This window comes from Laccaria bicolor, genomic scaffold (assembly GCF_000143565.1).
Source record: "Laccaria bicolor S238N-H82 LACBIscaffold_70 genomic scaffold, whole genome shotgun sequence".
In the NCBI taxonomy this organism is placed as follows: domain Eukaryota; kingdom Fungi; phylum Basidiomycota; class Agaricomycetes; order Agaricales; family Hydnangiaceae; genus Laccaria; species Laccaria bicolor.
In genome coordinates, this window is record NW_001889941.1 from 1 (window position 1) to 17,478 (window position 17,478).

The 17,478-nt window shown below is 48.4% G+C and overlaps 7 protein-coding genes across 7 annotated transcripts; 4 read left to right on the forward strand and 3 right to left on the reverse strand.

The window, feature by feature from the left end:
- Window positions 1–683: 683 nt before the first annotated feature.
- LACBIDRAFT_316157 (uncharacterized protein) lies at window positions 684–946 on the reverse strand (the record flags this gene model as incomplete). Its single annotated transcript, XM_001889633.1, has 1 exon — window positions 684–946. The coding sequence occupies one exon, from the start codon at window positions 944–946 to the stop codon at window positions 713–715; it is 234 nt and encodes a 77-aa protein (XP_001889668.1). The 3' UTR covers window positions 684–712.
- A 352-nt stretch (window positions 947–1,298) lies between these two features.
- LACBIDRAFT_316158 (uncharacterized protein) lies at window positions 1,299–2,550 on the forward strand (the record flags this gene model as incomplete). Its single annotated transcript, XM_001889593.1, has 2 exons — window positions 1,299–2,106; window positions 2,156–2,550. 2 exons carry the CDS (start codon window positions 1,299–1,301, stop codon window positions 2,548–2,550), a joined length of 1,203 nt encoding a protein of 400 aa, XP_001889628.1.
- A 3,602-nt stretch (window positions 2,551–6,152) lies between these two features.
- LACBIDRAFT_316159 (uncharacterized protein) lies at window positions 6,153–8,317 on the forward strand (the record flags this gene model as incomplete). The annotated part of the gene is made up of 4 exons (XM_001889594.1): window positions 6,153–6,415; window positions 6,464–7,641; window positions 7,690–7,993; window positions 8,053–8,317. The coding sequence occupies 4 exons, from the start codon at window positions 6,153–6,155 to the stop codon at window positions 8,315–8,317; spliced, it is 2,010 nt and encodes a 669-aa protein (XP_001889629.1).
- A 93-nt stretch (window positions 8,318–8,410) lies between these two features.
- On the reverse strand, window positions 8,411–10,318 carry LACBIDRAFT_295922 (uncharacterized protein; the record flags this gene model as incomplete). The annotated part of the gene is made up of 3 exons (XM_001889634.1): window positions 8,411–8,903; window positions 8,955–10,041; window positions 10,116–10,318. The coding sequence occupies 3 exons, from the start codon at window positions 10,316–10,318 to the stop codon at window positions 8,628–8,630; spliced, it is 1,566 nt and encodes a 521-aa protein (XP_001889669.1). The 3' UTR covers window positions 8,411–8,627.
- A 766-nt stretch (window positions 10,319–11,084) lies between these two features.
- LACBIDRAFT_334790 (uncharacterized protein) lies at window positions 11,085–14,062 on the forward strand (the record flags this gene model as incomplete). Its single annotated transcript, XM_001889595.1, has 9 exons — window positions 11,085–11,088; window positions 11,146–11,166; window positions 11,231–11,362; window positions 11,435–11,770; window positions 11,882–11,940; window positions 12,257–12,325; window positions 12,381–13,409; window positions 13,458–13,889; window positions 14,042–14,062. 9 exons carry the CDS (start codon window positions 11,085–11,087, stop codon window positions 14,060–14,062), a joined length of 2,103 nt encoding a protein of 700 aa, XP_001889630.1.
- Window positions 14,063–14,071: 9 nt separating this feature from the next.
- Window positions 14,072–15,354, reverse strand: LACBIDRAFT_295923 (uncharacterized protein). The gene is made up of 4 exons (XM_001889635.1): window positions 14,944–15,354; window positions 14,535–14,875; window positions 14,419–14,477; window positions 14,072–14,358 (listed from the first exon to the last, which is right to left on the reverse strand). The coding sequence occupies exons 1-4, from the start codon at window positions 15,342–15,344 to the stop codon at window positions 14,131–14,133; spliced, it is 1,029 nt and encodes a 342-aa protein (XP_001889670.1). The 5' UTR covers window positions 15,345–15,354; the 3' UTR covers window positions 14,072–14,130.
- A 1,619-nt stretch (window positions 15,355–16,973) lies between these two features.
- LACBIDRAFT_316163 (uncharacterized protein) lies at window positions 16,974–17,400 on the forward strand (the record flags this gene model as incomplete). The annotated part of the gene is made up of 3 exons (XM_001889596.1): window positions 16,974–17,000; window positions 17,143–17,226; window positions 17,281–17,400. The coding sequence occupies 3 exons, from the start codon at window positions 16,974–16,976 to the stop codon at window positions 17,398–17,400; spliced, it is 231 nt and encodes a 76-aa protein (XP_001889631.1).
- Window positions 17,401–17,478: the final 78 nt, after the last annotated feature.

Genomic DNA, 17,478 nt, shown 5'->3' on the forward strand with positions numbered 1-17,478 from the left:
CAACGTGGCTGGGTCTCTAAAGTCTTTCCATTACTTACTTTCTACCTGGGTCTTCTGACGCAGTAAACGATGTTGATTTGAGCATTCCCTCGAACCTCGAATGCTTGAGAATCTCCCTCCACTGCCTATATACTCTTCAACTCAGTGGACCTCCTACAAGACTAATCAATGCTCTACGTCGAATTCCACCGACCAGCCGACTGAAAACGATCAGGATATATTTCAGTATCTCTTATGAACCAAAGGTCACCCCAGGCCACTTCGGTAATCTCGACTGGACAATGCTAGATGCCTGGATTTGCAGTTTAAACTGCCTCCACAGTTGCGACATCTATATTCGGTCCCTCACAAGATCAGCTCCAAAAGTATTGGCTGGAATAAGGCTTCCCTTCACCCAATCAGGAGGGATTTTACGAGTAACGTATTGGTCAAGTATTGGTTTTGCCCACATTACCCGTCGATGACTTCGTTCGGACCATCCAGATTGGCCACCGTTTCAAGTTTGATCCTTAGCTTGGCTAGCAGCTACATAACTTCTGCCCAACTTCTGTCTCTGACTACTAGATTCTGGTGATACCTTAGGGGTAGGGCTATTCCCACGTCTGATCCGTTTACATACATGTTCAGGGGGCCGTCATCGGAGAAATCCGTGAAATCGACTGGTACAGTCAGGTCGTGGGAGAAAGCACGTGTGTTCCAAATGGGACATCCCTCAAGAGTCCGAAACGCGATAACAAATCATGGCAAGGCTTTTTCTGAAAGCGCAAAGATGGGGTCGGAAGGATAAGTATGCTAGCAAATGGACCAGGTGCTCGGGTGGTGCGGGTAAAGAGGAGAGGTGAAATGCGGTTGTGTCAATGTGATCTCCTCCTGGCAGACGACATTCAACCTGGTGAATTCCGGTGTCTATATCTATTGTGGTTGTAGGATAAATGCCGTCTTTCATTCGTACATATAGTAACTGAGTGGGATATTTAACGTAGTTGCGCAACTTGCGCACCAATTGCGCACGTCTGCAGAGTTTGCAAAATGGTAGATTTTATACTTAAATAAAGGCTTGATAATGGCCGTGTATCGGTCAGAGCGTCTGCTCCGGCGCAGCTGAAAAAGAAATCAATATGTGGTTGGATAGCGCGGTGCAGGCGAGTGCAGCTGCCTTTCAGAATGCACGTGCTTTCTCTCACAGTCGATCTCACGGATTTCTCCAATGACGGCCCCCTGGTTTCAATCACTGATTTTCAGAATCAATCATTTGTTCTCAATCTTCAACTCAGATACCCTCCTTCGTGCCTTCCATCATGAAAGGCCAGCTTCCTCTAGAGCTCTTCGACACTATCGTCGGCTGCCTTCATCGCGACTTTACCACCCTCCAGAGCGTTTCCACAGTGTCGTCTACTTTCCGCTCTCTAGCCCAGAGGAAGATTTTCTACGAGGTGTCCCTTAGCATTCCATCAGGCATTGAACAACCGAATTTCGGTTCGGCAGAGGTGCTTTTGGAGCACCTTGCAGAATCTCCTCATCTCCTTGATTATGTGCGACGGCTGAATATCACAGATGACGGGTATACGAGACAGATGAATGCTTTCACCATGCAAGGGGACGATGCGTTTATCCACATTCTGTCTTCTTTTAAACACCTCTCCGCAATAATCTTCAGAAGGCGCGTCTCGAAAATCAAATGGGCGAATCTGCCTTCCAACATGCAAACCGCGATTCTAGAATCAATCCGCTGTCCGACGGTGGTTCGGGTTGAAATTCTCGACACCATTGCTGATTTCCATTTGCAGTTGTTGGTCGATTCCCATGCGTTGAAGCATTTGAGAGTTTTTGATTTGGAGGCTTGGGAGCGAGTTCTGCCATTCAAGCCTTCTCCACCAGTTCAAAAAATGGCGCTGAAAAGTCTCGAGCTCAGGGAGACCACTCCATTGTCGGGCGGCAAGGTCTTTCGTTTTACGCGTGACCCTGAGTCGGTCGACCTTTCCCAATTAACATCACTTCGCGTCGAAATGGATCGAACGTGGCCCTCGCTGATAAAGGAGACAGAGGCATTTCTGCGAAAAGTGGCTGGTTCTCTCAAGTGCCTGCACTATTTTCGGCCTCGACATGGTAAGCACTACATGAAGTTGACGATTTCCATTTCTGATAATGCCCAAAGCACGACGTCATGATTTTGACTCTTCTACTCTGGACTTGAGCATTCCTTCGTACCTCGAATGCTTAAGGATCTCGACCAACCTCGCTGATAATGGATTCCCTTGGCTCATCAAGTGTCTTGGACGTATCCCGCCTTGCAGTCGAATCAATACCATCAAGCTACATCTCAACCTCGATATGCATGTCCCCTCATATCCCGGGGATATCGACTGGGGCGTGCTAGATACGTTGATTTGCGCTTTACCCAACCTCCGCAGTTGTCATATTTACATCCGGACGACCACACGAAGTATTTTAAGGATGCTGGGTGGATTACTTCCCTGCGCGCAATCAAAAGGCATTTTGCGAGTCACAATCTGGTTTTGCACGGCTACCCAGCAGTCACTGTTTTTCTAAGAAGTACTCATTGACAACGTCGTCGATACCAACTCACATAACACTTTCAATTCTTCTCCCTTCGCTGCATCAGCTTCCTTGGTTGGTTAGGATAGAGGTTTCGACACCTCTTAACTATTTTTTTTCAAATGTTTAATTAGGACAACGAAGGGAGCCAGCTGTTGAGTGGTGATCGGGAGGGACGATGAGCGATTTCTGCTTAATGACAGCTTCTTGTCGACGCCTCGTTAATATTGAACAAGCGAAGGGGGCTACCCACAAAATTTGAAGTTTGCCGTTTGGATCCAAGCACGTCTCCTCATTTTTTGCTCTTTTCTTTTCCATACACAATAACCTCATCGGTCTGGTTTATCTGAACAGAGGTCTGGACATTTTTTAAGTATACTAAGGTTTATGGGGCGAGGGAGGGAGAAAGGGGAGAGGAATCCGTTGGCTTTAGCTTTAGGGGTCAGCTTCGTGTGATGCTGTTTGAGCAGCGGTGGTCTCGAGATCGGGGCCGCCACCGCCGAGGGGCGGACTCCAGAATTCTTGCCTTTTTTTCAACCATACTGAGTCACTAACGACGAGAGCTTCCGAGGAATCAAAGTGGCAGGAGATCTATGTCGAACGGGTACTTCGAGAGAAGGGAGGAATTAACAGCACATGGTCGCGATGGCGAGGGGACTCACTGGCACAGCAGAAATTGTATCTTCTGAAATATCGATATCATGATCACTGCAAACATCCGACTCCGACCTACTGGAAGACTCCAACATGATCCACGGTGATCCCCAGTGATAACTTGAAAAATGAAAATGAAAACAGTCCGAGTCCAAGACGGTATCTCAAGCTCAAGTCTCCTATCCGATGCACGTGGTAAACTTCGTTCAAGCAATTGCCGTCATAAGTACCTCCTTTCTTTCCTTCCACCATGTGCACTCAATTGCCTCTAGAGCTCTTCGCCACGATATTTGATTGCCTTCACTTCGACTCGGCCGCAATCCAACGTTGTTCAACAGTGTCTGCAATTTTTCGCCATCTCGCACAAAGGAAGCTTTTCTACCAGGTGTCATTAACTATCCCATCAATGCTGGAGTCTAAACATGAAGATCCGCCCTTCGGTTCGGCAAAGGTGTTTTTCGAGCTCCTCCGCGAATCGCCCCACCTTGTCGATTATGTGCGACACCTGGATATATTAGATGACGCATCATTTCGAATAGATCCTTCCGTGCCAGCGCCATGGGATTACGCGTTCATCCATATTCTCTCTTCATTCCAACACATCACCGCCAAGAGGTGTCAGATCGGTCGATTTGCGACGTGTGATCTGGCCACGCGAGCTTGACACCGGTAATTTCCGAGGGTCGGTATGTCAGCGGCAAAGTGATGGCTCATCAATAGGATCACCAGCAGCGACTGATTCACAAAGAGAAAAGTTCAGCGAAAGTCAATAAAGATAACAGTGTGTTGGTATAGGAAGGATATCGATGAAAAACATGATTGTTGTAGGACATTTGAGCTGGACATGCTCTTTGTTGATGTGGTGATAGTAAGAAAGGATCCTCTGCAACAATGCAACAACAGATGTACTGAGTTTATAGGGTCTACCAGCTTGATGCCAACAAAGGGGGTTGGATGTGTGGTCATACCCATGTTTGATGTAGGTTGGGCACAGGAGATGCATCACTCGAGTAGAGGCTGGTTTCTTCGCTGAAAAATGAAACCCAGTTATGTGATGAGTTAACTATGAACAGATGAAGGCACATTTGATGCTGAAAATAAGCTATATACAAGTATATTATACATCAAGCCTTGACATGTTTTTGTAGGATATGTCGAGGAGGACGCGTCGTTTTGCCTACGATGCGTCTGGAGATGGTGGAAGAATGATAGGATGCCATCAACGCTGCCGCATTGCCGTATTTCCTTATTTGGGGGGGTAGGTGGGGGGGTACCCTGCCATCATTCACGTAGCAGATCGACCGATCTGACACCTCTTGATCACCGCGATAACCTTCAGACGAGTTTATGACTTGTACCAGTGTTGTGCGGGTCGGCGACCTGAGGTCACAGTCACCGACCGTAAATCGTGAGAGAGTCACCAAAGGTCGTCAACGGTCAAACGTTCGCAACTTTGCGCGGTGCCATGGGGTCCTACCTCTGGGCATATGCTATATCGCACTGCGCGGTCTTCTAACGCTGCACAGTTATTCCTACATCATATTCTGTATCTACCACTGTTCTAGATTCCTCTATATCATGTTCCGTATCTACCACAATCCATTTTGCGTGCTACCTGTGACAGTTGTTCTGCGTCACCGACCTTAGGTCACAGACTCACAGTCAACTGTAGATCGTGAGAAAGTCAAATCCACCTCGAAATCTCAGAAGTGTCTACACCTAAAATTACATTACATAATATATGAGGACACCCCTGGCACCCCGCAAAGTCGCGGTTGTGTTTGGTTGCGAAATGTCACAGTCAGTGACAGTCGACGACTTTCAGAACAGTTGCACAACCGGCACAACGCTGACTTGTACCCAATTTTATGGCAAAAGATGCCTCCGCGCATGCAATCCACGATTCTAAAAGCACTCCAACGTCCGACGGTGACCCGGATCGATATCATCAAAGCCATAGAGGACTTTCCTTTGTCATTGTTACTCAAATCTCGCGGATTGGAGTATCTGAGAGTCTTTGACGTGGGCCGTCACACTCAGCTCCAGACTACTTCTTTCACAGGTCGTCCAATGGCGCTGAAACGTCTCGAACTTGGAGGCTTTGCTTCTTTCTCTGGCCCAGCTATTTTCACTCGTTTTCATGACTCCCAGTCGATCGACCTTTCCAGCTTAGAATACCTCTTTATCAGAGGGTGTGGAATATACCCATCTGACCGGTGGAGGAAAGAGATCGAGAAACTTCTGCAAAACGTGGCTGGGTCTCTTAAGTCTTTCCATTACTTTCTACCGCTCCATCGTCCTGACGCAGTAAAGGATGTTGATTTGAGCATTCCCTCGAACCTTGACCACCTCTATGATCCTTATCTCGCTTTTGACAGTGGATCTCTTTTAAGACTAATCAAGGTTCTGCGTCGAATTCTGCCGACCAGTCGATTGAAAACGATCAAGATATATTTCAGTCTCTCTTATGAACTAGAGATCAACCCACGCCACCTCAGTAATGTCGATTGGACAATGCTAGATGTGTGGATCTGCAGTTTATCTTGCCTCCGCAGTCTTCATATTTACATTCGGTCGCCCACAAGATCAGCTCCAAAAGTGATGGCTGGAATAAGACTCCCCTCCACCCAATCGAGAGGGATTTTGCGTCTAACGTATTGGTTTTGCTCGCGTGGCTACTCGTCGCCTTCGTCCGGACTATTCTACTAATTGGTCACCATTTCAAGTTTTATCCTCTGTCCTCCTTTCCACCAACCAGCCTTAGCTTTGGCTGCTACATACTTCAGTGACTTCACTACTAGATCCTATAGGGGTCGTGTTATTCCCACGTCTGACACGGTCGTAATAACGTTTCCATCTTGTTGTAATACACTTACGATATTCCCTTTTACCCACTGGGCCACTACCTTCATTTATAGACCCCATCCATATTATATCCGGACATGACTTCAGATTCCTCCGCATCAACGACGCCCATGATTCTTACCCCCGATTCGACAGGGGCGGGAAGCTCGTCGTCACCAGACGTAGCAACAGCGAAGAAAGCGCGTCGACAGACCGCGTTCTACCCTAACATGAACTCGACGAACAAGCCTTTGAAACCCTTCAGCCGCAGTGCTGCGAAACGCGGGAGCGTTATGGCGTTGGGGAGCATAGAACACTTGCAGCATTATTTCACCAAGACAGGGATCGCTGCGAAGAAGAAGTGGGTTCTCAGTCATCGTTGCCGTTGTTCTCTACTGATTCGCAACAGCCCAAAGCTAGATAAACCGCACTATGGGCTAGTGCCAGCCATAGGCGGGACCTCACACGTTCGTTCACCGCCTTCTGTAGGGAGTTTACAAGAGTTCCTCCTACCACCATCACCGGTAGTGCCCAACCCCCCAGTCTTTCCTCCCTTTGTCAAGACCTACGAAGTCAACCCGGAGTCTTTGCTTCCAGGTGTTATTGAAAATCTCTCTGTGGTGGCCCACGCTTGGTGCATCGACAACACCACCCCTACTTCGACGACAATCGACGTCTTGGGCATACTACAAACTACAACTCGTGCCATACGTGCAGTCCGAAACTATGTTCTCTCCCTCCCAGACGAATCCGCAGGCACGATACGATCCCAATTCCGATCCAAGATACTAGGACCAGGAAAATCTACGAATCTACCCTCATCCTCGTCCCCAGACCCTCTAACTCTCATCCGGAAATCCGCGTTAGAAGTGCTTACTGTCCTTCGTGAGCTGGAGGAGACTTGTCGCCTACCGCTCAGCGACGACGCGTACGATGCCCAAAGCGACGGCGGCAACTCTCGCGGGGCTGAAGCGATGGAGTTGTTGCCTGATGAATCCGATATTGGTAGCATCGATCAAGACCCATATTTAACATACTCCCTCGTGCAGGTGGAAGGCCGATTTGAGAGCATTCCGGTTTGGGAAGATGAGGAAGACAGCTCGTTTGTGTTTGGTGACGAGGATGATGGGAAGGAGAAGAGGGAGCCTTGGGACGAGAGACTCGTTGTTGGGAACGGGTGGTTGTATAGGCAAGACGTGAAGCTAGAGGATTTGGAGAGGGAGAGGAAAGTGTTGCTTTCATATGTGGATGTTGTTGATGAGGTGTTATTTGGCGGGTCGAAAAAGGGTTTGGCGGAGAGGGGTTGGGAGAGGGAGAAGAGGAAGCTTAAGGCGAGGGGCGGTCCAAGGCCGAAGAATCGGCGGGTGAGCGCTGGGGATGGAGAAGGCATAAGCCTTGGGGTGGTTTCTGATGTTGGCAGACGGAGGGTGTCTACGGGGATGGTGGGCCTCATGGAAGGGATGAGCTTGTCGGAAGAGCCGGAGCAGATGGATGACATTGGAGAGGATGTGGGGGAGTATGAAAGCATAGACGATGACGAACTTCCGGAGTGGGCGCGAAAAAACAACTTTATTGAGGATAATCTCGGTATGCTGTTCTCCTCTCTCCCGAACGTTATCTCATCGTATGGTCTAGGTCGAGCTCACTCCCTTTTGCTATCCTTCCTTCCGCCCGCACTCCAACCCGCTTTGCAGCCCTCTTCACCTCGAGAGGCCTTTCTTGAAAGCCTTTCATCTGGTCAACTGCTCTGCACCGCGTACAACTCTTGTGTCCGGAAGTCAAAGAAGCCATGGGGCTACGTGAGCAAGGACGGCATCCACGACATTATAGCTTTGGAGAAATCAGCGGAAGCTGACTTGGAGGGTGAAGCCAGCGCCGCTCCTGGAAAGAAGAGCGGCTGGACGTTTAGAAGGACCGACAATCTGCGCCTGTGGGCTGGGTTAGTACGATGCTCAATTCCACACGCTCTACTGATTCATGTGCTCTTCCTCTTCTCAGCGCGCTGAAGCTGCGATTCATGCTGCCCATTCAAACTCCTTACCAACCGCTCAAGCATGGTTCTGGAGCAAACAATACTCCCGCTCCAGGCGCAGCCATCGCAACTCCGTTGAGTTCTCCCGTCAAGCAGCGATTTTCGGAGCCACCACTAGTTTTTGATGCGAAGATGGTGGCGAGGAAGGAAGAGGGTTGGGATGCCATGTTGGAGGAGGTGCTGATGAAGTGGGTGTGGAAGGTCGTCGAAGAACAGAGAAGCATACGATAGAGGGTTCGTGAACGGGTTGAGCCACATAGTGGGCTTTTCGTTCTTCTCGCATTTTTTCTCTGCACTTGCTTTGCTGTTGATGTTCAACTCAGGGAGTGGAACAATCACTTACTACTACTGTACATACCACCAAGCGGGTTATAAATTATGCCTATACACCTGGAATATCAAAGTCTCATACCCTCGGCGTCCATCCTAACACTATGGACTATCATCCATGTTCCCGATAGAACCAAATACAGGGGGTTATATATGGTATAAATGTGACAGTAAAGCATTATTCTGCCGCCATTTTGACTTCCATGACCATCTAGTTCTGCCATGCGGATGGTCTTTGCTGCAGGTCGATTACTAGCTGAGGGCGCAAGCCCCGCAGGGAGGCTTCCTCCATGTTTCCTTGGCCAGCAAAGCTTCGAATAGTGGGCGCGACGTCAGCCACTGCCCTCATGCAGGCCCAATTATGCCCACGGCCGTGACCATATACCCACTGTAAAATGCTAAGGTCTTGTAAAGTCCAATCCTTGTAAGGCTTTCGTAGGTCTTCGAGATCTCTTCTCTCCGCCATTGCACTGATAAATTTGAGCTCCTGTAGGGGTCATCAATATTGGGCCAATAATAAAGCAGCTTCGGAACCGACCACATCCTCAATTTCCAGAACAAGCTTGATTAGTTCGGGGCATCGACGAACAAACGTGTCCATGAGTTCAGCGCTGAGATGCTCAGAGAAGAGAGACAACTCTTTGAGCTTATGATTCTCGAATGAGAGCAAGATCGTGTCGATTGTGCTAACTGAAAAGGTGCGGCTAGTCAGCGTCAACGAGGTCAGATTCTGACTTAGACCCGCAAAAAGGTCAATTGCTTCCCTGCTGATTAGCGCAGGGGATCGCAGACTGAGCTCCAGCGAGCAAAGTTCAGGTAAAGTTGTGTCCGGGCAAGATACCGTCACCTGGATTTGGTGGAATAACGGCGGCATCCTCCATGCATGTGGTGAACAGCAGGAAGGATACGAGATGTGCAAGTCTCTTAGTGTATCGTTTTTAGACAGAAAGCGGCGAAGACGAGAGTGATCAGGCCTGTGATACTCATTAAGTGGCATGGGAATAGAAAGCTTTTTTATACGAGGGAAAGACTCAAGGCTTTCGATCAAGGATAACGGACTGTGGTTAACGAATCTGAGTGAAAGGGAATGGAGGGTAGGGGCCAGGCCGTTGACGAAAGCACAGAGGGTATCCTTTGCAGATGCATCAGACGGATTACAACGCAGGATAAGTTCGAGCTCCTCAAGGATCTCCAAAACCCCCGTACGTGGGATAATAGCCATCGCATTATCAAATGGGATCTCTATCACCAACCGGCGGATGTTCCTCCCATGCACAGACCAGATGCCTGTTGTGTAATCGTGGAGAAACGAGCGACCATGCTCTTCATGGTAATACATTCTGAGCTCATGGACCCGGTGGAGCCGTGAAATAGCGTCGAAGAAGAGCTCTTTCCGTTTATCCGGAGGGGGAAGTACATCGGGAGGAGACGGTAGTGATGTGTCGGTTGGGGTCGGTCGCTTTTTGAACACTTTGTTCACGAGTAAACTCAAACTTCCTGGAGGGCGAGTATGGGGGTCTGGAGCATCGGGCTTATGACGCTGGATCTGTAAAGGCTTTTTCAAGGCTTTCATTGTGTGTATCGCGTCGCAAAGTGCACCGGGCCAGATTTTCAGCACACGAACCCTATCGGCCAGGAAGGAGTTACTGAAAAGGGTGCTTTGATTTTCTGCTTCACCCATAAAAAATTTCAGACGTACTGGAGACTCATTAGAGTTTCTATCAACTCCCAAGGATTGGAATTGACGAAGTTGAGTTGGCCATAGAGCTCATCCATTATAAGTTCGAAAAAGACGCGGTTGACGCCGACCAACTTCCGGCGATCGTCTGCTGGGATGAATCCAACAATATGAAGCCATATCTCCACTGGAAGTTCAGTGACCATCTGAGAAGGAAGGTACATTCGAGGTGTTCTGATCGTGGTTGGAGCACAGCCTCCAACTCTAGTACTTCTACATTAGGGTGTTTCACAGTAGGCCAACTTAGGTCCCAACTTGATCCCCAACTTGGTGAGCAACTTTTGCCAAGTTGGAAGGACAAAGTTTGACCAACTTCATGAAGTTGGGATGCAAATCGTGGTCCTGACGCCGATTTGCAGCCAACTCTGATCCCAACTTGGTGCCCAACTTCACCTTGAAACTTCCCACATATCCAAAATAGGCAGAAATCTGCATCCGGAATTCCTTCCGAGCCCAAATCAGCCCAACTTTATGTTTTCTGCAGTTCAGGGTGTTTCACGGTAGAGTTGGCCAACTTCCTCCTCAACTTTGTTGAAGTTGGCCCACAAGTTGAGATGAAAGTTGGGACCTAAGTTGGCCTACTGTGAAACAGCCTATTGGGCCACCGTTGACCTGGCCCGACGCCGACCCACTTTGTCGATATCAAAATTAGGGCTGCGCACCGTCCGTTTGACGGGGACGGCCGTCGATTAACGGCCGTAAATTTGCACTTCGAAAGTCAGAACGGAAGCGGACGGGTCAAAAACGGCCGTAAACGGGTTAGACGGCCGTTTTGCCCACCTTTCGATGTAATTCATTTTTTTCACACTTTTTCGGTACCTGGAAAAAGTAAAAAGAATTATTGAGCACAGATAAGAAAGATTTGCACCTTCAAAAAGCAAATTGCAACCTCAAGGTGTGTAACAGACATTTCGCGGGGTTTCAATTGCGATGAGTCAGCACCATTAGGCTGTTTCTAATTGTTTTCGAGCTGCATTTGAACCACATGTAGCTGAGATAGAGCTTGCAAAAGGTAAATAATAAGACACTTTTGACACAATCAAAAGATAGTACAGCTAATTACGAGGAAATAATAGAATATGTCGATGACCCGTCTGACGGCCGTTACGGCCGTCATGTGACGGATGAAAACGGGTGTTCTGCAGGTCCAAACGGAGACGGACAATTGCCCGTCAGACCCGTCCGTCGACCCGTCTATGACGGGGACGGTGCGCAGCCCTAATCAAAATTCATGTCGAGACTTTTGGACTACATACTCCAGAAATTGATCAAATTGAGAGGCAAGCGTGCTGGCAATCGCTTCGCTCACATCGATGCTCCGTGTCATCCTCTGGACGTATCCCACTCTTCCGACCACAATTCACAGAAAGCTTTCAAAAATATTTGTGTCGATGTTACTGAGGCATCCCAGGTTTCCGAGCATTTTGCAGCTGGTGTGCCGCATCAACATAAGGACCGCCGGAGGTTTAACGCCAAACTTTCTGCAGCACCTCCTTCAAGTCTGGGAAAGGTGTATAAGGTAAGGATTCAGGAGACAGATGCTCAGAAAATCGTATGGAGTCGACCCCTGCGTGCCGGTTCAGCGGTTTCCGTGGCTTTATACCACCCCATCTTTCGTCAGTTTATCGGCGGTTGCAGAACCATCAGGCTTCAGCCCATTGACAAGGGCAGAACCTGGTACGAAATTGACTCCGACTTTTTTTTTTTTTCTTTTTTGAGATTTCCAGATTATCGCATGATCCACTCCCCGGAGACTGACGGCGGTGTAAGAAATGCTAACGTGATGGTAAGGCTCATCTACTTTGACTAGTCAGAGCTCATCGGTAAAGCGTTATCAACGTCAATAAAGCAGATATCTGGCAGCCGGATGACATGTCAAACGATAATTTGGTCGCGTTGAACCAGGTTGAACCCGATCGTTGTCTACTTTGACTTTTTTTTCCTCATATCTTGTATGAGCGTATTTCTTAGGCGCCTCCTCAAATGTCTACTCGAAACGCGTCCAAAGCTGCAACACTGCAAAATGGCCATCTACAACGCATCCACTTATGCTGCCGAGCGGAGCTTCCTTTTCAATACAAACAGACCCTGGTTTCAAGTAGACTTCCCGAGATGAACCTTGCAGCAAAGGCGAGGCCAAAGACATAAACGCCCGTGCCTCTCAATATGAGGTGAGTTGCCCAAGCAGCCCCCATATTGTCATCTCCCTTCCTTTCACTTACGAAGATGGTTCAAGGCAATTTTGCAGGTCATGACTACTTCATCGATTGCGGCCTTGGGTCGCGTTCCACCATCAGGGCTATTTTTGGTGCATACATCACTTTTTGTGTTACCATCATCGCTGTGTGTCTTCGCTCCATGTATCGTTCTTGGATCAGAAGAAAACTTTTCAATCCTCAACTGCATAAATCACAAGTTAGCCTTTGGTCCATATCCCCGACCACAACCATTGACGAGGTATTCCAACTTCGGAGCATGCTTGCGAGAAGTCTTTTCGGAGGAGAGATCTTCTATACGCTGGCTTCGCTGGCCTGTATCGTCGCGGCTATTATTAGCGCTGCAAGCACAAGCATTGCCAACCGCACCGTTCAGAGCAATATCGTTCATCGCAGTGCGCTCGTCTCGGGACGACTCGTCAGCCAGTTTAATACCATAGATGGTGCAACTGTTGAACTAGCTGCACGGATCCAGGCTTTGGAATACGCCAATGCTCCGCTCGAGCAACTCTTTGATTACGTTCCAAATGACACGTCGGGGTGGATTTTTGTTGGTCAGGAATGGAACAACACATGGCAGGGGCACTGCTCATACAACCTCTATCCCGCTGTTGATCTCCATGTTTACTCCGCCAACTCCACCAGCTTCCAAGATGCAATCCCCTTGTTGAGCACAGTCCTCCCTCAATGGGCCACCGTTGACCCGACCCGTCAAGGAACGGACTATAGTGGGTTTTATTATGACCCTGATAATAATGGCACAGGAGCAGTTCGGGACAACATCAACACTTATGTCTTTGGTTCGGTACCAGATGCTGGCGGTCTTGGCAACTCGACGTCAATGAATATCTCTCTGGCCAACGTCTTGCTTCACGGCGTGGGTTTAACATCGTTCGGAACGTTCCAAGAAACATCTTTCAAGTCCGATGTACATGTTGTAGAGTGTATATTCAATAATACGGTGCCAGGTTTCATTCCAGTTGACCATGCCTACGGACCAACGGGGCAATACGCCAACGCCGTTATGAATGTTGCAGAAGTAAGTCCCAACGAACATCTTGCCTTCAGTTCTAAACAAACTTTTAAGATATATAAACGACCTGTGTTGGAAGCGTCTATTGCTGGACAACCAGTCGTTCAACCCACTGCAAAGCAAATGCTGCGGTACTGGCAGGCTTTCATGTCAGTCAAAGACTCACAGTGCCCCTACCTCCAACAACGCAACCTCACTGTTTCCCAGCCTGTCGTACAAATTCGCCTTTCAGTCCTCGTCGTAATGATCGGGACGATGACCTTGGCAATTTGCGCCGCATTATCGATGATGGCTTGGGATGGATACACTCGTTCTTTGCGCATTCCTGCCTCGCAGCTAGATTGGGCTGTTTTGGCAGCTTGCGAGCATCGTAGGATGGTGGTCGACTGGGACTCTTCAATTCCTGCGCTTTCACCCGCCGAATTCGCAGCCCAACACCGAGATATGAGGTTGGCAGTATCTCATACGGCAGATGGGAGGCCGATGGTGAGAATCGTATTGGCTGGGAAACAAAGTAGCAGAGCTAAGGCAGAAGAGCTTTCATTCCTGATACGGTGATACCCCAATTGTTGTAATTTAGAGCCGCAACTTGCCTCTACTTGGCCTCTACAATTCATTACAATATTATCAAAATACAGGAATGGCTCTCGCAAGGTTGATAAATCAGGTAACAAGATGTCAATGTCAGGTTGTCCATGAAGTCTGCCGCTTGTATCGAAAAAATTAACTAATCGAGCTCAATGTTCTTGCTCCAGCCGCCCAACGAGGCGCAAATATAAGCAAAATGGCTCACTATCAATGACTTCGTCCCCTCGCGTTTTCGAAGCATTCCTTTCGCTATTTTTATGCAATCTACCAAGCGGGCATCATTCCCAATGGCTGCCTCACTCTGGACATCAGTATGAAGCTCAATGTTTACCAGGTTTTTCAAAGAAGATAACAGAAGAAGAGCCGCCTACACAATAAGCAGCCGCCAATCAGATGGGCTCTAGGGCGCCAAAGAGGAATTACGAACAGGAGTAATAGAGCGAGAGAACCTGGCGGTCCGAAGGTTAGGCGCAGCCTTCACGATTCCTGTTGGACAATGATCAATAGTATCCGCATGATCAAAGCATCACAAAAACGACAAACGTTTCATCATCTTTTCGTCTGGCTGAAAGCCCTCGATGACTTCAACCCTTTTGCATTCCTTACCTATCGCGCTCACAAGCGTGCTTCCATCACCATAGTTACAAATTACCCTTCGCACTTCTGGACAGCTTCTCAAAACATTGTGAGCATGGTTTGGGACAACCGCCGTTCGCACACTCGGAAACGTTCGGCCTTCGAAAGCCGATTTGAGGCTACTGGTCATCTTGGTATGTGCGAAAATGATCGACAGCGTGTGTAGGTTGGGCAGCGCCCCAAGACAACTAACAAAGGCAGGCAGGACTGTTGCCGTTGAGCAACGTGAAAGTTTGACTCTTACGCATCTGTTGGTTCGACGATAAACCGCACATGACTTAATGAATGGACTACAGGCGCGCACCGGACATGAGCGGCGTGTTGAGGGCTTGAAGTGAGGCCTTTGCTTTTCCTCTCCAATGACCTGGCGAGCCAAAGATACCACGCGGGTTTCTGGAATCTGGTGGTGCAGACCTCGAGGCACTCCCAAAGCAGAGGTAGAAAAATCAATCTCCACCGTCGGCACGTCTGGGAGAGAGCTCTGAGGAGGTCGGTGCGCTCAAGAGAGGAAGCGGGTGGGGTGCTGTCAATATATACCCCATAGCGAGGAACCCCAACCGGCGCGCGAGGAAAGTATGATAATATTTCCATAAAGAGTTCCACGGGAAGCTCTGACGCGCTTGATGTGCGAGTGGGCAGGGAGACGACATCTCTCGACGAGGGTGTCGCATCGACCACAGACTCCACTTTAGCGCGCTTTGCACGTCGGGGTGGCATGATGGAGAGGCGAATACGATGGTTCCCGCTGGACAGAAACTAAACAATAGTTAGATGGAAATAATCTTTTTTGTTGAAAGAAGTTTCCTTCCCAAGACAGTGATCTGCGGAATGAATGGACATGAGAAGATTCGACTCATTTAAATGCTTGGTCGAGATAAAGGCGGTGCCAAATGGACAATCAGTGGGTATCAGCTGATAAGCAACGTTGATTCATACGGGCCTAGAATGTGGCGGGATTGATGGAAGACGAAATGTTCGGAGGCGGGAGGCGGGAGGCGGGAAGCTTTGAAAAATATCATAAGCAAATAACAGGTGAATGCAGCGAGTTTGGATTCCGCATTGTTGAGAAATGGGCAGAAAAATGAACTTGATAAAATTACTGGGCGCTCAGTTTCGAATGCACAAAATTGTTAGAACTTTGTGAATATATTTGTATGGATGTCCACGTTTAAATTTGCTGCTTCAAGGATTCATCGCTTCGAACTGACTGTCGTCGGCCAGAAGGCTTGGAAATATGTTCGAGTCGAAATACGCCAGTTCCCGAAAGAGTCCCTTCGTTGTCGCCTTAGAGCGCGCTATAAAGGTGAACCCGCGCACGGGGAGCCTCAGACACGCCAGTCCGCTCACAGACGGCTGGCTTGCGTAGTTCCTGGTAAGGTGGGAGTGAAACTAGTCCTCTTCAAAAGTGGTAGTGCTTCCTCCGTTGTGAGATTACGCCAAGAATGAGTAGAGACGTGGGGTTCTTGTCGTTTGAAAGCGGCGCGTACGATCGCTCGACTGGCGGAGAGAGTGGGACTGATGTTCTTGAGCGAAGTTAAGCTACTAAACATTGATTGATCTTGACCGAATGGTGACACAGTAACTTGGATGGCGGAGGGGGCCCAAAACTTCTTGACTTGCAGGAAGGAAGCATGACCATCGTCGTTTTTGCCAAGTTTCTTTCATCATCCCCGCGACGTCGAACGTTTGTACTTATCGCACCTTGAGTAGGGAAAAATTGATGACCGTTGAGCTAGGCATTTCTCGCCCAAAGCAAATATTTGGAAGCCTGACAAATATCCTTGCCCATTAGAGCCTGGAACGAAATTCACCATTCCTCGTCAACTTTTTCTGTCCAGAGTTCTATTGACTTGGCACGTTGAAAGTAATTCCAAGCGCTCACCTACATTCCTTGTCCCAACCACCACAAACGTGCGGCATCGATAGTTTTCTAATCCTTTTCCAAGATGACGACTTCGCGTTTGGTGTTCTTAAAAATTTCAAGAGGGTCGCTCCAACGAATCAGAATACTCATACCCCTGTCTGAGCTACCTATTTAGTATAGTCGGAAGACAAGATATCCTTCAGTTTATGATTGTATCATTTCAAATGCAGGAAAATGAGGGTGAATCTTTCGAAATACCTTCTATAGGAATCAGAATCTCTGCGGCGCGGTGTGGAGGCGGAAGGAGGCCCGACGTTCCGTAGGCGTATGCCGATCATTCAGATGAGTTCGCCACAGTACGCGTCAAAACTTTCTCCAAAGTGGAGTTTGGAGAATCGAGATGTCCTATATTAGATTTAGCGTATAGGACTGAACACCGGAAAACATCCGTCGGGAATGATGATAAGATGACAACCGTGATAATGATAATCGAGTCCGAGTCTGATAAGGTAAGTTATAATGGAACCGCGAGTCATTATTGAAGCCGACTCCCGACTCCCGAGCACCCAGCAGATTTGAGGTAAAGATGATCTTACGTTGTCAATGTCTTGGGCTATCTTGGACGCCAGTCGTAGCGCATAAATACTGAAGCTTGAGTTTTTTTTTCTGGTGAAAAGTGAAGCATCGATAAGCGTCTTTTCCAAAAACGAACTTTGGACAAGAATAACTTGCAAGGTACGTATGAATACCGAACGTGCGGTTTCCTGCTGAAGTCGACATACGAAGTAGTTTCTTGGTTTCACTGGCATGCTACGCCTAGTACTGCGCGTTGATAATATTGATTCCGCCACATCTTGCACGCAAAATACAATGCAACGCGCCCCGCATCAAATGAACAAGGATCCATAAATGTCTTCAAAGTTGATTGTAGCCAGCCTTGGTACCTGTGGTTTTGGTACACACGGAGAGTGGAGTAAATGACGGTGG

Coding starts and splice junctions, on each gene's coding strand:
- LACBIDRAFT_295923 (XM_001889635.1), bottom strand. CDS start 15,344: ATGCCACCCCGACGTGCAAAGCGCGCTAAAGTGGAGTCTGTGGTCGAT. Junction 14,876..14,943: donor ACTTCAAGCCCTCAACACGC/CGCTCATGTCCG, acceptor TCGAACCAACAG/ATGCGTAAGAGTCAAACTTT. Junction 14,359..14,418: donor TCTCTCGCTCTATTACTCCT/GTTCGTAATTCC, acceptor CTTATTGTGTAG/GCGGCTCTTCTTCTGTTATC.